Raw genomic sequence first — 19,085 nt, 5'->3', positions numbered from 1 at the left:
CTATGCAGACAGATCAATACCCTGTGTCTGAGTTTCAGCACTAAATATATTGCTGTTGCCAATTACATTACAAAAATGTTAATACTAAAGAGTATTTACCACCCTTAGTAAACTATTACCTACACAACATTTGCAGTTCTTTGTAAAAAGATTTAAATTTATAAGTCCATGGTGGAGACTAGGGGTAAATGAAATTAAACATTTTAATTTACCAAAAATGTTGGTAACAAATAGGAACTTTCAGCAAACTTGAGAGAAATGTGTTGAAGTTCAGGAAAAGACAAAACTGTGGGTAAATGAAATATACATTTTAATTTACCAAAAATGTTGGTAACAAATAGGAACTTTCAGCAAACTTGAGAGAAATGTGTTGAAGTTCAGGAAAAGACAAAACTGTGGGTTTTAGGAATGTAGTGGGCTTTACAAAAGTTTCTTTCATATATGATGTACTTGTGCCAAAAAAGCCCCCTGTTATCCTAATTATTTAAACTTAAGTGATTGTACAGAAATAATTGTCAAATTTACCTAAGCAGCAGAATAAGTGACAATAAGGATTTTTCACATTTTTACCATTTAAAAAACACCTCCAAAAATTAGAAAGTAGCAAGGAATTCAAGTCAACACACATTTGGAAAGGGTGGGGTACTCCATGTTGGGGGAGGGCAGAAAAGTAACGTGCATGAAAATGTGCACTTGATTTATTACTTAAAGTGGACCTAAATTCAAAATTTTTATTTTACATAAAAGGGTAGACAACCCTTTTATTTAAAGTAAAAATTGTATTTTTTTTTTGATAAGCACATAATGCTTTTTTAAAAAGGTGCAGCACCTCCCTTTTCTGTCTTGATCGCAAAGCCTCCCAGGATACCTACGTCACACATAGCGGGAGGCTCTTGGCTGCTGGTTCTGCACATGCCCTAATCTCAGGAGCCTTTTTTTTAATGGAAGAAAAAATATTACCAATCTCACACATGCACAGAGATCGGCATTCTTTTTCCCCATCTACGTCACCCGATCTTGGGCCTACACAGTGCAAGATCGGGTTACGTAGGAAGAAGAACCCGGACAAAGAGAGAAGATGTTGGCGCTTCCTCTGCGTCGGGCCGAAAAACGGATACTGGGACGACGCAGGACCCAAACAAAGAATCCTCCCGACAATCTGCCGGATTAACATTAAATTTGTTTTGTTATTTTGAATTTAGTTCCACTTAAATGCATTGTTAACAGCTATTACCATTCTAAAACTTTAATAGGGGTGAAAAACCTTGTAGTTCAAAGTAATTAGCGTAATATGGTTTCCAGGGGTTCTCTTGGTTGTGTTCGTTTAGCTTTAGGTTATATGGCTTTAAACAACTTTTTATTTTCATTGGGATTACATCTTCCTGAACGTCAGAATAGCAAACTGCAAAGGTAAATCTTTCTGTTATTTACTACATGGTCCAATACCACTGTACTACCAGACCAGACTGATATGTAACAAGCAGTACTTAGCAAAAACAGGCAAGTACGTAAGACATCGCTGAGCCAATATAATTTTACTGAAATTGTGGATTGCAGTGAAACCCCTTGAGACTTCTTGCAGAATCCTAACTTGTTTAAGAAACCTTGATATAAAATATACACCCACATTATCTTTTGTAGTTTATATCTTATTGGAATTTGCTCACACATGCCGATCTGCCTTAAAATAAACAGCCAGAATATAAATAAAAATGAAACTCTTGGTTGACGAGCTTACTAAAGCTATGTCTGCATTTAGGTAATATAAAAATACCCAGGACCTATAAAATTCCTTTATTTTTTAGGTCTTTATTTTTCTAATAACATAAAAATGTTCAACACCATATACCTAAAGTCTTCTTTCTCTGCAATCTTTGAAAACTCACATTTTGGGCAATACATTGTGAGCAAAGACTCTCAAAGTCATATATAAAAATAATTGCTTCCATGCAGAAACTGCTAATAAATGTTAATCTGAAACAAATCTGATGTTTGGGCGACTGTGTCTCTCACAGGAGCGAGCTCTTAACCTGCCCCCATTCTGCTGTGTAATTACTTAGACTCTCCCAGTAAAATCAAGATATTAACTTTCCAGGCAAAAAGCCAAACCTAAACGATTGAACAATTAACTATATACTGCATTCAGGAGATATCAGCTTTTGCTAAAGCTGACAGTTCTTATGGTCATTATAAAGTAATTCTTCATTTGCTTCTTAGTTGGCTTCTTGCCAGCTCAATGCAGGGAGTGAGTCACAGTCTCTATAATTATATATGAGGGGGACAGGTTCAGCAATGTCAACTGTAAGAGAATTGGAAAACTGAAAGTGAAATTAACAGATGATTGAGACAGAATAAGTACCCCTGTACGCATTTACTCAGAGTGAGCTGCCAGCAATCTGGGGGCCTCCCTTATGGAAGTAAAGTTTATTTTTTAAATGTCCCCTATAGTTCTCCACCGTTTAAATGAGGCGCAGTCCTTAGATATAGAACCCAAAAGGAAGCACAGAGTTCTGCTGTGTCGAGAATTTGCTGGCATATGTTAGCACTCCACTCGCAGATGATCTGTCCAGCGGCTTCCAGCATCCTCAGCCTCCCTTTGTGCAGAGAAGTGTCTTTCTTAACACCCCCTGCACTTACTTTGAGGTCGGGCACAACAGGGGATTTGAGAGTATGTGCAGTAGCCAATGAGCGGACTAGTTCCTAGTTCTAATCTTGTCCTGCTATTGGCTGCTGGTCTTATTTATACCCTGCTTGTTTTAGGCTACTGGATCCTCAGCCTTGCTACCTGAGACTTGCTCAGTTACACGCTGCCATTTTTTGCCTTTTCGGATTCCTGAACTGTGCCTGACCTTGACTATCTGCAGCTTGCCCTGACCTGTGCCTGACCTTGACTACGATTGTCTGCTGCCTGCCCTGACCTGTGCTTGAACCTGACCCATGCTTGCCTGCCCTGACATGTGCTGGACTTTGACTATGCTTGACAGTCCCTTCCATGATCTCAGTCTGCCTAGACCTTGCATTTCGCTGTCATCCTGCTCAGTACCTGATCTTGGCTGTCCATACACCAAAGCCTTTAAGTTGTATATGGTTGGTTGTACAGAACAGTATGATTTTCAGGGACCCTGCATACTGGCTCCACCTTTTTTTTTACTTTTACAGTTAGTTTGGCTTGGCTTAAATACAGCAGAAGGACCTGATTTACTATTTAAGGTGAAAGCTTATATTTAGCAGGAGGTAATAGAATTTTCCAGTAAGAGTAGCTATTTCTTCTGGTATATTTATATAAAAACTGTATTTCATTTGCCAACATGTGTTTATCACCCTTCCCTTCCAAAACCAGGACATAATACCTCTCCCCCTACTAACTTTTCATTATAATAATGGTTAGCTAACAACAGATTTATATAGAATTATTCATTCCTCGCACACATAAGTTGATAAATCATGTTTCTTAGGCATGGATAATGGAAACCATGATGCATAGCACATTTATCTGTATAGTGGTAAAAAACATGTGAAGGTATAAGCTTACAAGTGCATCAGTGTAGGCTGCAGCTGCATCTCTTTGTAGAATTTTTCCAATACTGTCAAGCTCTTCATCTTTAGTTTTCGTATCATTATATTCATTTTGTTTCTTTTGAATTTGAATTTTGTCAGCATTCTCTTTATTTTTTTCCTGCTCTTTTGTGGCATTTTTAGAAATAACCTGCAGCAAAACAAATAGTTAATAAAGTTAGTTGTACAAAGACGGTATTTCAGTGCTGAATATGTATCATATCCTGCTTTGGGCTAGTAATTACCATTTGTATTACTAAGTCTCAATATATTACCAGAGGAAATATTAGAGTCAATAAAATTACACTAACAATTTTTGGGGACTTATCTTTAAGCCTCTAATATAATGTTCCGGGGCCTCTTATCCCTTTGTCACCGCCCTCTTATTTTTTTGTAACTTCGCCTTCCTCTGTATCTCATCTAAACAAAGTATAAGGGTTCCTTTTTCCTAAGTTTGTCATTAACTTATTGTTTACTATTTCCATTATTTAATCTCCCATCCAAGATTTTCAGTTTTCTGCTATTCTGACCCGGATTGGCAACCTCCTGACACGGGCCCATGATATTTTCCCTCTGTTATAGTTACATCAGTCTTATCTACAAGTAATATCTTAGTTTGTAACTGTGCAAATATCAGGTCTTTGCTAATCCTAAAACTGTTTTTTCTTTTAGTGAGAAGCTGTGATGGCAGAGGGACAAGCAAGTTTCACGTCATTAGAGTTACAGGCCATCATGAAGTTTCTGTTTCTCCAGGGAAAGTCAGGAAAGGACACTGACATGTCACAAACACTGGGGGGGAAGTGTCACTCCTACAGCCCTGTCAAAACCTGGATATCTCGTTTCAAGACTGGGCAATTCACCGTTAAAGATGAGCCCTCGCAGTTGGCGCCCCCCAACTCCAACTGACCCGGCAACCTGCGATGCTGTCCATGAGCTGATTATTGAGGAAAGGCGAATATCCGCAAAAAAGATAGGCCAGGTACTTGACATCTCACGGGAGCGTGTTGGGTTTGTTATCACCACTATCCTAGACATGTGCAAGCTTTGAGTGAAGTGGGTGCCGAAATGTTTGAACAGTTATCAGAAGTAGGAACGGGTTGAAGCATCCAAAGCCGTTTTGGGTTATTTGGAAGCTGCATAGGACTTTTTGGCTAGGTTAGTGACTAAGGATGAAACCTGGCTCCACATTTATGATCCTGAAACCAAAGAACAGTCAAAGGAATAGCGACACAGCCGGTTCCCGTGGCAGAAGAAGTTCCGAACCCAGAAATCAGCCAAAAAAGTCATGGCGTCCGTTTTCTAGGACAAAGACAGTATTCTGTTGGTGGACTACCTACCTCAGGGCTCTAGTATCACTGGAAAGTATTATGCTAACCTCCTGGACCAGCTGAAGGAGGCAATTAAGACGAAACGCTGTGGAAAGTTGACCAAAGGGATCCTTTTTTGCAGGACAATGCACCTGTGCACGCGTCCAACTTTGTGGCTGCCAAATTGAACACCCTGGGTTTCCATTTAGTCCACCATCCCCCCTAATCACCTGACCTGGCCCCTTCGGACCATTATCTGTTCCCAAATTTGAAGAAACAACTAAAGGGGCAACGTTTTGAGGACATTTCTGACGTCAAAGATGCTGCTGAGAGCTGGTTTGTGGCCCAACCAAAATATTTCTTTTTGAACGGTCTAGAAAAGCTGCAATTATGCTGTACCAAGGTACATCAGTCAAAGTGCATCAGTCTCAGGGGGGAATTTGTTGAATAAATGTGTTACTTCATAACTTTGGCTCTCTTCTTTCTGGGCAAAGCCAGGAATTTCTCAGCACCCCTTCGTACAGCTATTAACTTAGGGTCCATGCTTCAGTTTCTCCCTCGTACCCCTTGTACATTTGTTTGAGGGACAATGTAGAAAGATCAAAAGGCTATGTTCACAATGGCAGTGAGGTTGCCGTGCCAGCAGCATGGGATCATTCGATCCTGGATCAGGTCTGAACTTTTCTAAAGTCATAGGCTGTCATGTTCGATTGTTGTTCTTTCTGCCCCATCTGCTTTGTTTTATCAGGCTTCATATGTTCTCTGTTAGGCTTCAGCCTATTTCTTGTCCTAGCTTTGTCTCTACCTGATACCTTCTGACTGCTAATTTCTGCCTTTCTTCACCTAATGTGCCAAGTCTTACTTTATTCTCTGTCTTTCTGTATATTTCTGCAGTTTAGCCTAGCTTCTGTTTAGTAAGATTCATGTTCATTTTAAAGGAAATGTAATACGATGCTGACTTCAACCATCCAATATTGTAAAAGAAAAAATGCTGTTTTTTGAATTTCGATAATTCTTTGCAAAGTGAATTTTTACCACATGTACTAAACTAGACTATATTCCTTTAGTAAATTGACCCCAACAAGCAGCAAGGAATAGGTATATCCTTTTAATAACCTTCATACCTTTTAAATACTTTAGTTGTACAGTTGTACAAAATAGTACTGGCAGCACTCATTTGGCTGTTTTATTCTACAATTAGCTTTGTTTACATACAGTGATAGTACCCCAATCAAATTTATTTCTGTTTGAAAAAAAAGTCATTTTCAGGTGCTTTTATTATGTTTTTTATGGTAATAGGAGATAAAAACTGACCAGTAGTCATCTGCAGCATTTCTAGTTCTTGCTAATGAAAAACTGTTTTGCAACTCAGCACTTTCTATGAAACTCAGATGGGTAAGACTTATGAAACTGCAGGTGATACAGCAGTGAGAAACTGCCCAGGAGCAGTGCTTATGTGATACAGAGAAGCTGGCCAAAATGTACTAAGTGAAGGAGATACAGGAAGATGTTTTAATGCAAGAATATAAAATCCACAGATAACAGTGCAAAATCTGGTTAGCAGCAGTACAATTTAAATGACCAAGGCTGGCCCAAATTGGGGAGGTAAGGAGAATATGTGTGATATAATGTGAGAAGTTGGTTTAGATGCATACAGTTCTAGCTCTTTTCTAGCTAGCTTTCATTTAAACAGTTTACCGGCATGCTGCAAACAAAAGGCAGTTTCAAGAACAGCTGGCCAGCAAGCTGCAATGCTGCACTTTAAACATTTCAATGTAAAAAAAAGTGTCTTAATTTAAATTAAATCATTTAAGTGATAGTGAACATAGTGCTGGGGGTATCACAGTACACGTGTCAATGGGTCTGCTGTGGCATACACAACTTCATATGCTGCTGCTTTTCAACATGTTTGCAGTGATCATAAAGCAAAAATATGCTGCCTCGTTTGCTCTCACAGAAAAAAGGATTTTTTGACAAGTTTTTGACATAAACATCCCTGTTTTAAATGCTATTAGAAAAGAAGACACATTTCCATAACTGGGATAAGAACATGTATAACGAACTAATACTACCCCAAAAACATATCGCAGCAATGTATGATTTGCAAGAATAATACATTGTGTTTGCATTTACATCTGCACACTCAAGTAAGTCTGTAATGCAAATAAAGAGATTTATCTTTGCTCTCATTCATTTTCTTTAGAAGATCAGGCCCAGTATTTTGTGGTTCTGAAAGCAATTATTATGAAAGCAATTAAATGCTAACGTGGCCTCTCAAGATGAATCTTGGCCATAATAATGACTAAGAATTTGAATTATCTCAGAGCTTTCAGATATTGTAACTTCCAATCTCACAACTCTGAATATTACATAAGAGTTCTGTTTTGTAAACTGGCCCCAGGGATTTTGTGTAGAAATGTGCATTTCAAGGAATGTATTTTCTAATGCTGAAAATATGAACCATATTCTAAAACTGTAATTAAAGGTGTAAGGAGTAGCATAAGTATGTATTAGTATGGAACAGCTACCTTAAAACCATTTTTCTCTGCTTCTTGTAACTTCCTTAGGCGAAAATCTCCCTCACAGGGATTTAGAGCAGACGGTGGTGCCACACATGCACACTTACAATCTGGTCCAGAAGTTATAGTCTCCACAGTATAGTAATCGTCTGGCACTGGAGGATTGTTCTTATTACTTTGACATGAGTCTCTGTTCAGTGGCTTCACTACACACTTGCACTTGCAGTTAGTTCCTTCAGATATGGCTTTTACTTTGTCATAATCACCCAACAGCTGTGGAAAAAAACAATGATAACTGTAACCAAATAATGTCACTTGCTTTAATAGTTTGTTAACATACTGTTTATACAGACATATGTGCAACAACCATTCTATTATTTTGTACTGTAAATAGTAGTTCTGGCACAAGGTTGTAGTGTTATGTGTAATGGAGTTATATATTGCTTAAATGCAACATCCCGTCTATTTTGCTTTTGTTGTCCATTAAAACAGGAAAGACTGACTTACAGTTAAACAGTTTTAGTCTATAAACAAAATGTGGATACAGGAAAACAAATATAAAATTAAATTAAAAAGATTTAGGAAAAAATCCCCATGATAATTGCATTCCCAAAACTGCCAATAATTGTTGTAAGTCTGCTTTTTTGCATTTCCAGAAGCTATGTGTTGTGCAATTACTCATTGGGCTACCATGCCTGGAGTTCAGCTTTAATGTTTAAGGGTTTGCAGAGTTATAGGTCTGAACTATTTTGCTACATAACTAGTTATTTTCTGCTTCAGTTTAAAATGATTTGTATACAGTAACTTGTATATAAAGAGAAAAAATCTAGACATTATAATGGAATATTTATGCTGTGCACAAATGAGATGTTTGAGGAAATAATTACAACGTATAATGTTTTATAAACCTCTTCTGTATAATATCAGTACTATTCAGTAAGCATTTCTCTGCAAATTAAAGAGCAAACCAAACATGTTTTATTTTATTAAGGCACCATATTATTTTCTCCTTGGAGGTACAGCATTTTGGATATTGTGCTGACTTAAGAAACAATCATTGGCTTTAATGGTCTTTTGAATAAACTTGGATCTCTCTATTGTCTTTTCAAAATCTGGCAATGTTTACGAACTGGTTAACCACACACAGGGTATTCCCAGTCTGCTAAAGGGAATGGGGATGCTGAAGTCAGCATTTTGGAAACATGTAGAACTGTGGTTCAGATGTGCTACCGAGGCTTCTGTTGGAATGCTGCTTCCCATGCTGTACAAGGATTACAAGAATGAAGAGCAATTTACAGGAATTTTTTTTATCAAAAATATCCCAGTTTTCAGTAAGTCTGTCATCAAAAATAAATACAGAAGGTTTTGACTTTCTCCCATGTAAAATATGACTTCCTTATTATGCCAGCACCAAGGCAGAATCATCAAAGGAGAGATTTTAATCTGTAACAATGTATATATATATATTTGCCCTTTGGAGTACTGATGTTATATCCTTTTACTGTTTGCAAAATTGGAAAACCTTTAGGCGTTGATTTAGAAAGGGTTAAGTGTAACAAATACTAAGCACAAGGATCCAAAAGCCAGATATGAGTTGTCCTTGCACTGAAATTTTCATAGCTTAGTCACAGACCAGCATTATGTTTTGGAACTAGTGATTTACAATTGCACTAAAACATTCTAACATATATATGTTTTCATGTTGAATGAGTAAGTGCAACACATATAGGTGTTTATTACTTCTAAAACCTATCACAGTATTCAGAAGAATGCCTTTATATAATAATGACATTGTTTCAAGGAGGCCACAGCCATTTATTTAAGGCAAGCCCTATTTCCAAAAAAGTTGGGGGACTTTTTAAAAGAGCAATAAAAAATAAATTCTAAAGTTGGTAATTTACTTAAACCTTTATTTAACAGGCAAAACAATAAAGAAAAGATTTTCACCAATAAACAGCTATATTTGTAAACATAAACAAATATATAAATTGATGCCTGAAACACACTCCAAAAAGTTGAAAAGGAGGCAAGTTTATCAATGGGTCACACTACCTTTTATTTTTTTTACACTTCTTAATGTTTTGAGAACTGGGGGAATTAATTGTTGCCATTTTTCAAGAGAAATTTTTGGCCATTCTCTCTGTATACAAGATTTGAGCTGCTCAACAGTCCATGGTTGACGTTGTCTGATTGTCCATGCCATGATGACAAGTCAGATCTGGATTGCAGGGAGGCCAGTAAAGCACACAGATTTGAGATGCTCAATAGTCTGATGTCACATCCTTTTACTGTTTGCTGAATTGGAAAAACTTTAGACAATGATTTAGAAAGCATTACATGTAACAAATACCAAGCACAAGGGTACAAAGGCCAGATATGAGCTTTCCTTGCACATGTCCACAAAGTCACACTTTTGCAATTTGTGCAGAATGACACCCAACATTGTCCTGCTGAAATATACATGACGTTGTCAGCTTGATGGGAGCAAATGTCTCTATTAAATTCCATTGTAAACCTCTGCAATAGAAGTGCCTTCAGATATGTAGGGATTCCCCATGCCATGGAAACTAATGTACTCCCATACCATCACAGATGTTGGTTTTTGCACCCTTTTGTTGATAGCATTCTGGATGGTCTTTTTCAATCCAACAACCCACTTTCCAAAACCAAGCTAAAAAGTGGACTCATTGGACCACAGAACACATTTCCATCGTAGAGCTTGGGCTTAGAGAACTCATTATTGTTTCTGCACTATATTATTGTATGGCTTCCTCTTTGCATTTTACCTTTTTAGGGGAATATTTTTTGACGCAGCAGTGGAATGTGTAAAACGACAATGCTGAACCCATGTGGCCCATGTCCATCACAGTAGCATGATGGTTTTTAATGCAATGCTACCTAAGGGCTTGAAGGTCATGTACATTCAGCAGCAGTCCCTGTCTTTTCACACAAAAATGTTCCAGAATCCCTGACACTTTTCACAATTGTATTAACTGTAGATGGTGACAAACCAATATTTTTGCTATCTTAAACTGAGAAACAATGATTTTTACATGACAGAGAATTCTCTCACAGCGTTCAGAACAAAATGGCGAGCCATAACCCATCACTGCTTGCAAAGACAGCCTTTGGTTGATGCACCTTTTATACCCAACCTTTATACCCACATCGGTTGACAGTTTACCTGCCAATTGAGGAACCTGGCAGAATGTTACTTGTAGAAACTCTACTTTCTTACTTTGCCTATGTCCCACTTGCTAATACTGGGCAGAGATGACAGTTATAGAGACCTGATGTCTATACAACAGTTACATTTTTGGAAGGTTGTGCATATCTTACACAGCTCAGTTTGAATACTGCTGTCTGTGAATCGCTCTCAAAGAAGTCTACCCCACTTTTGTAACTCAAATCCGTTGCTGCTTCACCATCTGGGCCCGCTTTACTAAAGCTCTAAAAGATTGAAGAAGATACACCATCATGGGATAACCAGGGATCCAGTAAACCCGCAATGGATCTAGTTCAGTATTGCAAATTACTTTTTAAAAATCTATTCCAGGTTTGTCAGATTAGGCAGGTTATCCCATGATAGTCTATCTTCCCCAGTCTTGGTGAAATCAAACTCACTGCCCCTGATTCATCATTGAAATCCGCGATCGCGGGAAGCGCGATAATACGCGCGACCCGCGATCGCGGATTACCGCGGTCCGGGACTCGAGTGCGCGCGTCCACTCGCATCATCTTACACAGCTCAGTTTGAATACTGCTGTCTGTGAATCGCTCTCAAAGAAGTCTACCCCACTTTTGTAACTCAAATCCGTTGCTGCTTCACCAACTGGGCCCGCTTTACTAAAGCTCTACAAGATTGAAGAAGATACACCATCATGGGATAACCAGGGATCCAGTAAACCCGCAATGGATCTAGTTCAGTATTGCAAATTACTTTTTAAAAATCTGTTCCAGGTTTGTCAGATTAGGCAGGTTATCCCATGATAGTCTATCTTCCCCAGTCTTGGTGAAATCAAACTCACTGACTTTCCAGTAGAAAAATGTATCAGAGCACAAACAGAGCAGCCACATGCAGCCTGAGTTAGTGAGGATGAAGGGAACAATGACAAGGGATATATTTTACTTCTCTCTACAGCAAGCTGATGATGTAATGGCATAACTAATGGAACTCAATTACTGTTTCTCATCTATAAAAGGTAAAAGGTTTAAATACTGTTGCTGAAGCTCATGACATGTAAATAATTTATGTAGACTAAAGTTACACTTTTAAGAATGCACAGTCAGGCAGGTTATTATTGCAGAGGTAAAGGCGATGTCCCTTCTGCAATAATCCCTCCTACCTGCTTGATCGCTCCGTGTTTCTGGCAAAAAGAAATGTGCATGAGCAGCGTCAGCTTTGGTTTTCAGGATACTCGGCAATCTCAGCTTCCTTTGTGCATGCCCAAAATTATTAACTCAACCACTTGTGCACAGGACTATATATCCCGGCCCAGCAATTCATTGGTCGAAGATCATGTCCGAATTGCTAGTCTCTTTCAAAGACAACTTGTTGTCTGGCTTTCTTTGGTTTGAGCACTTTCACTGTCACTGACTGAAAAAGAATGCAGATTAAAAAGTGGGAACTCTTAAACTGTATGTTTGTTTTAAATCAGTGAATTAAAAATATTGAAGTCAGTAGATTATACAGGGAACCAGCAACTGAGCTTTCACATACTTTCAATATAGATTTTGTTTGAGTATTTTATTGACTATTTATTTTTTTAATTCATGTTTGTATTTGTTAGTAGTCATTTTGTTATTTTTTTGTTTAAAATTTTTCTTTATTTGCTCAAAAGCCAATACTACTGACATTGCTTGTTGATATTCTCATTAAACTACGATGTTCTCATACTGTTCAGAAATAGTTCTCACAATATGTTCTTATATTTGTATTTAAAATAGGACAACCCTAAAGCACATGTGTTGCGGCACTTCACAATGCACAGATGTGAATCCAACTGTAGAGTTTACCTGTAGTTTGAGGGATTTATTTTATCACTATAAATCCTTTTTTTACCTTATAATTTATCGGTGGTGTCAGGCTGTTTTATTTTGGGCCCGAATCTTATCTGAGTACCTTAGTCTCCCTGGTGGTATTCTCAAGTGTGGCTCAGGGTTTTTTTCAGTACCAGAAGTGGTAACCATTAGCCACACTCGGGGTAGAATTGCAAGGGAGTTTTAAAGCTTACCTGGTCCCCATGTGCCCCCCGTGCCCTCCAGCAGTGCCTGTGCCATCCTCCAGAGATGCCCATGGCATCCTCCAGTGATGCCTGGCATCAGCTTACCCTGGTGATGCCCGTTCAGCATCTGTGGAGCCTGGCGATGCCTGCCCGGCATCTGTGACTGAACATTTGGGACACGAGGCCAGGGGTTGTATATGCCGGACCGGCATGGAACGTGCGATGATGTGGTTGGGGGGCCGGACTGCGCGGCTGGAGACGGAACGAGGCAGGAAATTTAAAATAAGTATTTTTAAATGTACTGCTTTAACATTTAAAAATACTTATTATTCAGACCACCATTGACTGAAATCTTTCAGAACCTTCTGATGGGTCTACTGCCTGACATCTTAGCCATCCAGGATGGAGACAACTGAGGGTGCAATAACCGGAAGCACTACAAGGGAGAACACTCGTATTTCCTTAGGTTACTTTGGTCTTACCAAAAAAGTGTCGGATACCAGATAATATAAGTGAAAAGGAGAAAAGTATACATCAAGGCCAAACTTATTTTTGTGCTAGAGTAGGGAAATGTTATAAAACTGTCAGGTGGTTGTTTCATTTTACATTTTTATTTATTCATTGTCTGCTTTCTGTTTCTTGTTGGTCAGAAATACCTTCACTTTCTGTCCTTGCACGACAGTTTAGCTATGTACATACACCAAATATTGTCACCTGAGAACAATCATGCTCATCTCGGGTGAAATTCTAGCATGTGTACAGCAGTACCCCAATGTCTTTCATGAATCTGCCCTTGCATATTGAAGAATACTCAAGTTGAAACAACTATTGGGCTCATTTTCCCTCTCTATAGAACAGAACAATGCTCTGTGTGGAGAGCTTGTTAATTTTTGTCACTGGAAACGATCATGAAAGATTGTTTCCAATGACAGAAATATGATGTCTGCAGGGGTCTGTAGAGTAAATCTCTTCAAAATGAAGGAAATCTTAGATGTTTCTCACCAGAAAAATAGGAACTGTAAGAGTTCTCAACTTTCCTTCGTAATGTTTCATCTATTTAAATCAGGTGACAATGCAATGATCAACAGGACATAAAGAGAGAGGAATGCTTTACACATGTAAACAGGAACAACAATAGATTAAAAAAAACTAACAGAAAAAACTTTAGATATACTTTATTTCTCCCTATTCAATGTTACTAGCCTAACACAGAATTAGGTGCAATTACACCTAAACATTGCACCTAGCTGAGGTGGACATCCACATGTGCCAAAATAATTAAATTTTTTAACTGATATTTTCCAGAAACACTGGCATAGAACACACAATTCCACCACTGGAAAGGAAAAAAGTTAGCACTGAAAACTTTATACCAGTAAGCCTGAATTTTGTTGAGCATAATTTGAAGGAGATGATAAAACAATGAATAATAGAGCACAATGTAATAATAGAATCAGCATGTTTATAAAAAGGAGTCCGTGTCTAACAAGATCAAATTTTATGAGGAGGAAAGTTCAAATGAGGAATTTGGAAATGCTATTGATGTAATTTTTTTTGGGATTTGGCAAAGCGAAAATGTTTCACATAATAGCCTGGTACAGAATTTGCAAATAAACGATTGAGATAGAATAGTTGTTGTGCATTATTTAATTCAGAGTTTTTCTATTTTCACAAGTTCAACAACAGTTGTAGATGAGATCCCATCATGTTGTTTGTATGTATTGGCCAGAAGAAGTATTTCTCCCTGTATTTATAAAGAGCTTGATTGTTTAAGAAGAATGCTGATAACATTAAATAGCGCAGAATAAACCCTACATAGGAAATAGCAAACCAGCACTGACTGGTAAATCTATGAGAACGGCCCATACTGCTGTGGTTTATAATCTTATAATCCATGCTGATCCTTCTGGCTAATTCCTATTCGGACTGTAAAATTTAAACACCCTGTAAAATTGCTGTAAAAGAAAAGTGGAGGTAAAACTGTACAATTATAAGTTGCCTTTAAAACAAAAAAATAGTTTATCCTCAAAGTTGTTTCTGTCAATCAATCAACAAGCAGCAGTTGTAGATTTTTTCTACAGTGAAGCAGAAAAAAAATTTGTGAATTAGCACCTGTAATCTGTAATTTGTTTAGAATCTCCCAAATGGATTGCACCACCTATTGTTGCAAAAATCTGAATTCAAGGCACATGCTTTTATAGACAGGGCTCCTGTCTTTATAGCAACCTCCAGTGTGTCATCATACTCCCACAGATTCTCCTCTAAGTATCAGAAATTCCCTGACCACGGGAGGTTTCTCACTCCCCTTCTCAGCAGTCCAAGATCCAGGTCTCCCAGGTAAACTGGGGCAAAGGCTCCGGGCTTTTTGGCCCCTGTAATCTCTAACTCTCCATGGTGAGAAATCCCACCCTCTAATTCTCCACATACTTACCTAATAGCATCTCTGCCTCAATGGGCACCAAATCCACTGATTGGTCATAAGACAAATACATACTGTCAGTGATTCCCTCTTGTCTCGAACTAGAAGATTTCTTTGGTAACAAGAATCAGCCAACCAATTACTCAAAGGGAGAACCTAAACTTGAAACAATCCAGAATGTTCTACATTCATCAAGGAGCTAGACTGCATATTTTTCAATACCTGCAGGGCCAAGTTACTTTAATCACATGACACCAAATGTTGCAAAATATAACAGAGCACAGTTCTGTATTGCTAAAAATTAAAACAATCATATTTAACCATAATTAATTATTTTAACAGAGTCCACAAATTTTACAAATCTTTACACACCTTTTAAAACAGCGGTCGACAGCCAGTGGTCCGCGGCTTTCGCCGCAGACCATGTCCCTCGTATGGACACAACCACCCACTCTCCCGTCACAGGCTCAGACCTGCAATGGGAGAGTGGACGGGTTCTGGTATCATGACGTCACTATGGGGGAAGTGTCTTCCTCTTTGAGTGACACACACCTCCCAGTGCATGCGCAGTCCAGATTCCGTGCATTTAGTGGTCTGTAGGTCCCAAAAGGTTGGCGACCACTGATTTAAAAAACTTTAATTCTTTCATGCTCCTTCTGATTTAATTTGTAAATAGAATGGTTCTCTGTAACACTTATCAAACACTAAGTAAAAATACCCTTTCTATACACAGCTGTATCTTTTTCCTCTTTTGCCTGTACTCCCTCTCTTCATTGGCTTTTGGTATACCCCCATTGCCCTCTCTTTCCTGTTCCCCCTTAATATGTACCCCACCCGTGTGAGATCAAATTCTCCACTACCCTTTAGGTCCCTTACTTACAGGAACTTGTCTGCCTGGTGTGTACACTGCCCCTTCCAAATGAAGCAGCCTATGGCAGCCTTTTCCCATTACTTGAGTGACAGAAGCTCCTCCCCTTCCCATCCTGAGCTTTATGCATGTAACTCGGAGTATCTCTTAGAATGCGGAGTGCGAGCAATAGGTAAAGCAAAACAGCTTGCTAGACCAGATTGTGGCCCACAGGCTGTATTTTGGACAAACCTTTACAGAAGGTTTGAGAATCATTAATTGCACTACTGAGTAAAACATATGTTAATTTGTCATTTAACCTAAATATTGAAACTATGTATCTAAAAAGTTCACATGGCCATGTACAAGTATCTCACACCTCTGGCATTATGAAACTGTATGTGATTATTACACAGTCTGTTAGTATCGACATAAATAGAAAAAGTCAGCTAGTACAAGAATGTTTCCAATATCCTGAAATGTATATGTACAGTTGTGCCTTTTTCTAGCACAGAACAGCTGCAAAATATAACTGACGTGGCTTCTCAACTGCTCTTGATTATCTGATTGCTTTCAAGCCAAGAGAAGGAAACAAAACTTCCAGAAACCAATGAGTATTCAGTAAAGGAAAAAAAAACATTCCTTGTCATTATCTATATATAGTTTAATAGCTGTGGCTGAAGTACAAGTAGGTAATTTTTCCTGATGACATCATGCATAGGCAAAAACCAACCGTGGTTTTACATTTTTTTTCCTGCAAAGCTGGGAAATGTATTGGAACATTCTTCCATGAAAATTGTATATTTTACTAAATGTACACTAACCAAGTATTTCTATCTGATGATTTTATGAAATAAAAGAAACAAATTGAAGAATAGTCATCACAGAGAATGTGTACTCCCTTTTTGGCTGGCTTGTAGGAAAGTAGGCTTACAATACAGTAACTGGTATGGAACAGTAAAATGACCTGTTAGTTTTCTTTCACTGCCAATAATTTAGGTTTTCCAACTAAATTAAAGACTCCCTCCAAAACACACTTTATTCACCCTTTGTGTTTGTCCTATCAGCAATATACACAGAGTTTATCTTGCATACTGGGTTAAACAGCTTTATGCTGGTTGATCATGTGAATGTAGTGGTATCTTAGAAGCATTCCTTTTGTACCTTTAGAAGCACAGCAGCCTGATTTCAAGGATGGTTGAATTCTTATTGATGGGCAGTGTGACTTGTATCATTGCTAACTATGAATTAAAGTGTAAATATAGGCAACAAAGAATTTATTATCTTAAGATATAGGAGAAATCCTCCAACGGGGACACTTGTTTTGAGGACAACTGTGTAAGAAGAGAATCGCCCCAACTTTGGGAAATTACATCTAACTTCCAATTGTGTTTAGGGAAAAGAATGTGAAGAAATAAAAATAAATTGGTTGGGGTTTTATTCCTTCCAAACTCTATCTAACCAAAGATTATGGTTATACATACACTCTCATTTTTTTTAAATCTGCTCTGACATTAATCCATTAAAAATTGTTTAAGTTAATTAACATATAAATGTTCAAAAAGATGTTATTTACAAATCTGTATTTATAATGGCAATCATTATAATGTAGATTCTCCTATTTCTGGATATGCATTAAACAGCTCTACTTGTGTGAAATGCAGTGGGTAAATGGCTGTGCAATGTGTGACATTTGTGCTCACTGTATACACTCATCAGTTCACACTTCCACTGGTTCATCACATATTCATGTGAAGCACAAAGAAGAGGAGAGAACAAATGTAGGAAACTTAAATTAGTTCTAAATATTGACAAAAGACATAAAACACATAATACATAGTACATAAATACAAAACAACATAACATAGTGGGGGGGGGGGTTGCCTTACAGATTTGGTATATCACTAATTTGTTCAACAACTATTGCCTTTTCAGCCTTATATAGCTAACTATTTGAATGGAAGACACTTAACCATGGTTATCAAGACAGCCCACTCAAAATACCCCAGGTGGAATTTTTTAATGTAATGTAATAAATGTCTCTAGTTATTACTTGTGAAATACATTGGGCAAAAAGGTGCTCAGTTTCTTAAGTTCCCATGTGCCCTCCATACACATAGGATTTAGTAAACCGCAGATCAAATGGTTTAAAAATTAGGCTAGAAATTGTTTTGCAAAAAAAAAAACGTAATTATGTGTATTTGACTTGATTAGGTACCATTGTCTTATAATCTCATATTTTCTCTGATTTCTTATAATCTATTTTTATGTTCCTTCTCCCATTCTATACAGACAGAATAAAATGGGAGAAATTGGGGAGCTGTCTGAGTGGCTAAACACTCTTATGGACCAGACAGGACCAACAGGAATGAGTGGCTGGAGATATTAGGTCAAACTTCTTGTCCTTTTGCCCCTACTCACCCTTTCCTATTTCCTAGCTACTTGTTTCAGTATTTCCATCATTTTCCTTATTTTAGCTTAGTTACAACTTGGTTTGGTGGCAAACCAAGACATTTGTTTATCCTAAGGTCTGAGAGATAATGGTTAGTGTGAGTTGTGTCATATTTATACCCTCACTGTGGGTTAGAATGATTTAATATTTTGTTACTATTATAATGTATATACTGCTGAGACCTCACTTTATTATTATATTTTATATGACAAAACATCACACTAGGTTGTATTGACCATGAAGCCCTTATATAGCTATGGCTGAATGGGCCAAGTAATGCTATGAAATCACATGTACTGTGATGAAAGCAGCTAATCATATTCTGTCACTTCTCAGCTGCAATTTAGGAACAGAATGTTGTACCACATTATCTATTAATGAAAGGACAAATATCTAAGCCTTTGAAATGTTAGGTCTCTTTGTTAGGCATACTACATTTAAAAGCCAAACATTTGTACAGAAAACAACAAAGAGATACAGCTGTTATCTTCCAGACACATGGGCGGTATTAGCTGTTTTATCTTTAGTACATAATGGTTAGCAGAAACATAATTGAGGAACTGACACATGGTTTGGAGACAAGCATTTCTGACACGTTTCATAGTGTGTCATGGTGCCAAACTTATTCTGAAATTTTGATCCTAAGCTTAAATAGAAAGACGATTTCAATTGAATTCACAGTCACACATTCAATTGCAACCATTTTTCTAGGTATCTGAAGCTCTTTATGTATTTTTTCCAAGGTGGGATGCTTGGAACAG

At 37.8% G+C, this 19,085-nt stretch overlaps 1 protein-coding gene across 1 annotated transcript in view; it reads right to left on the bottom strand.

The window, feature by feature from the left end:
- Window positions 1-19,085, bottom strand: part of OLFML2B (olfactomedin like 2B) — a 92,373-nt gene that overhangs the window by 39,017 nt on the left and 34,271 nt on the right. Inside the window, 3 exon segments of the mRNA XM_072420146.1 lie at window positions 3,533-3,761; window positions 4,113-4,147; window positions 7,385-7,654. Coding sequence (XP_072276247.1) covers window positions 3,533-3,761; window positions 4,113-4,147; window positions 7,385-7,654 — 534 coding nt within the window.

Source organism: Pyxicephalus adspersus, chromosome 8 (assembly GCF_032062135.1).
Source record: "Pyxicephalus adspersus chromosome 8, UCB_Pads_2.0, whole genome shotgun sequence".
Classification (NCBI taxonomy): Eukaryota; Metazoa; Chordata; class Amphibia; order Anura; family Pyxicephalidae; genus Pyxicephalus; species Pyxicephalus adspersus.
The sequence above is the reverse complement of the archived record's forward strand: the minus strand, read 5'-3'. Positions and strand labels throughout refer to the sequence as shown.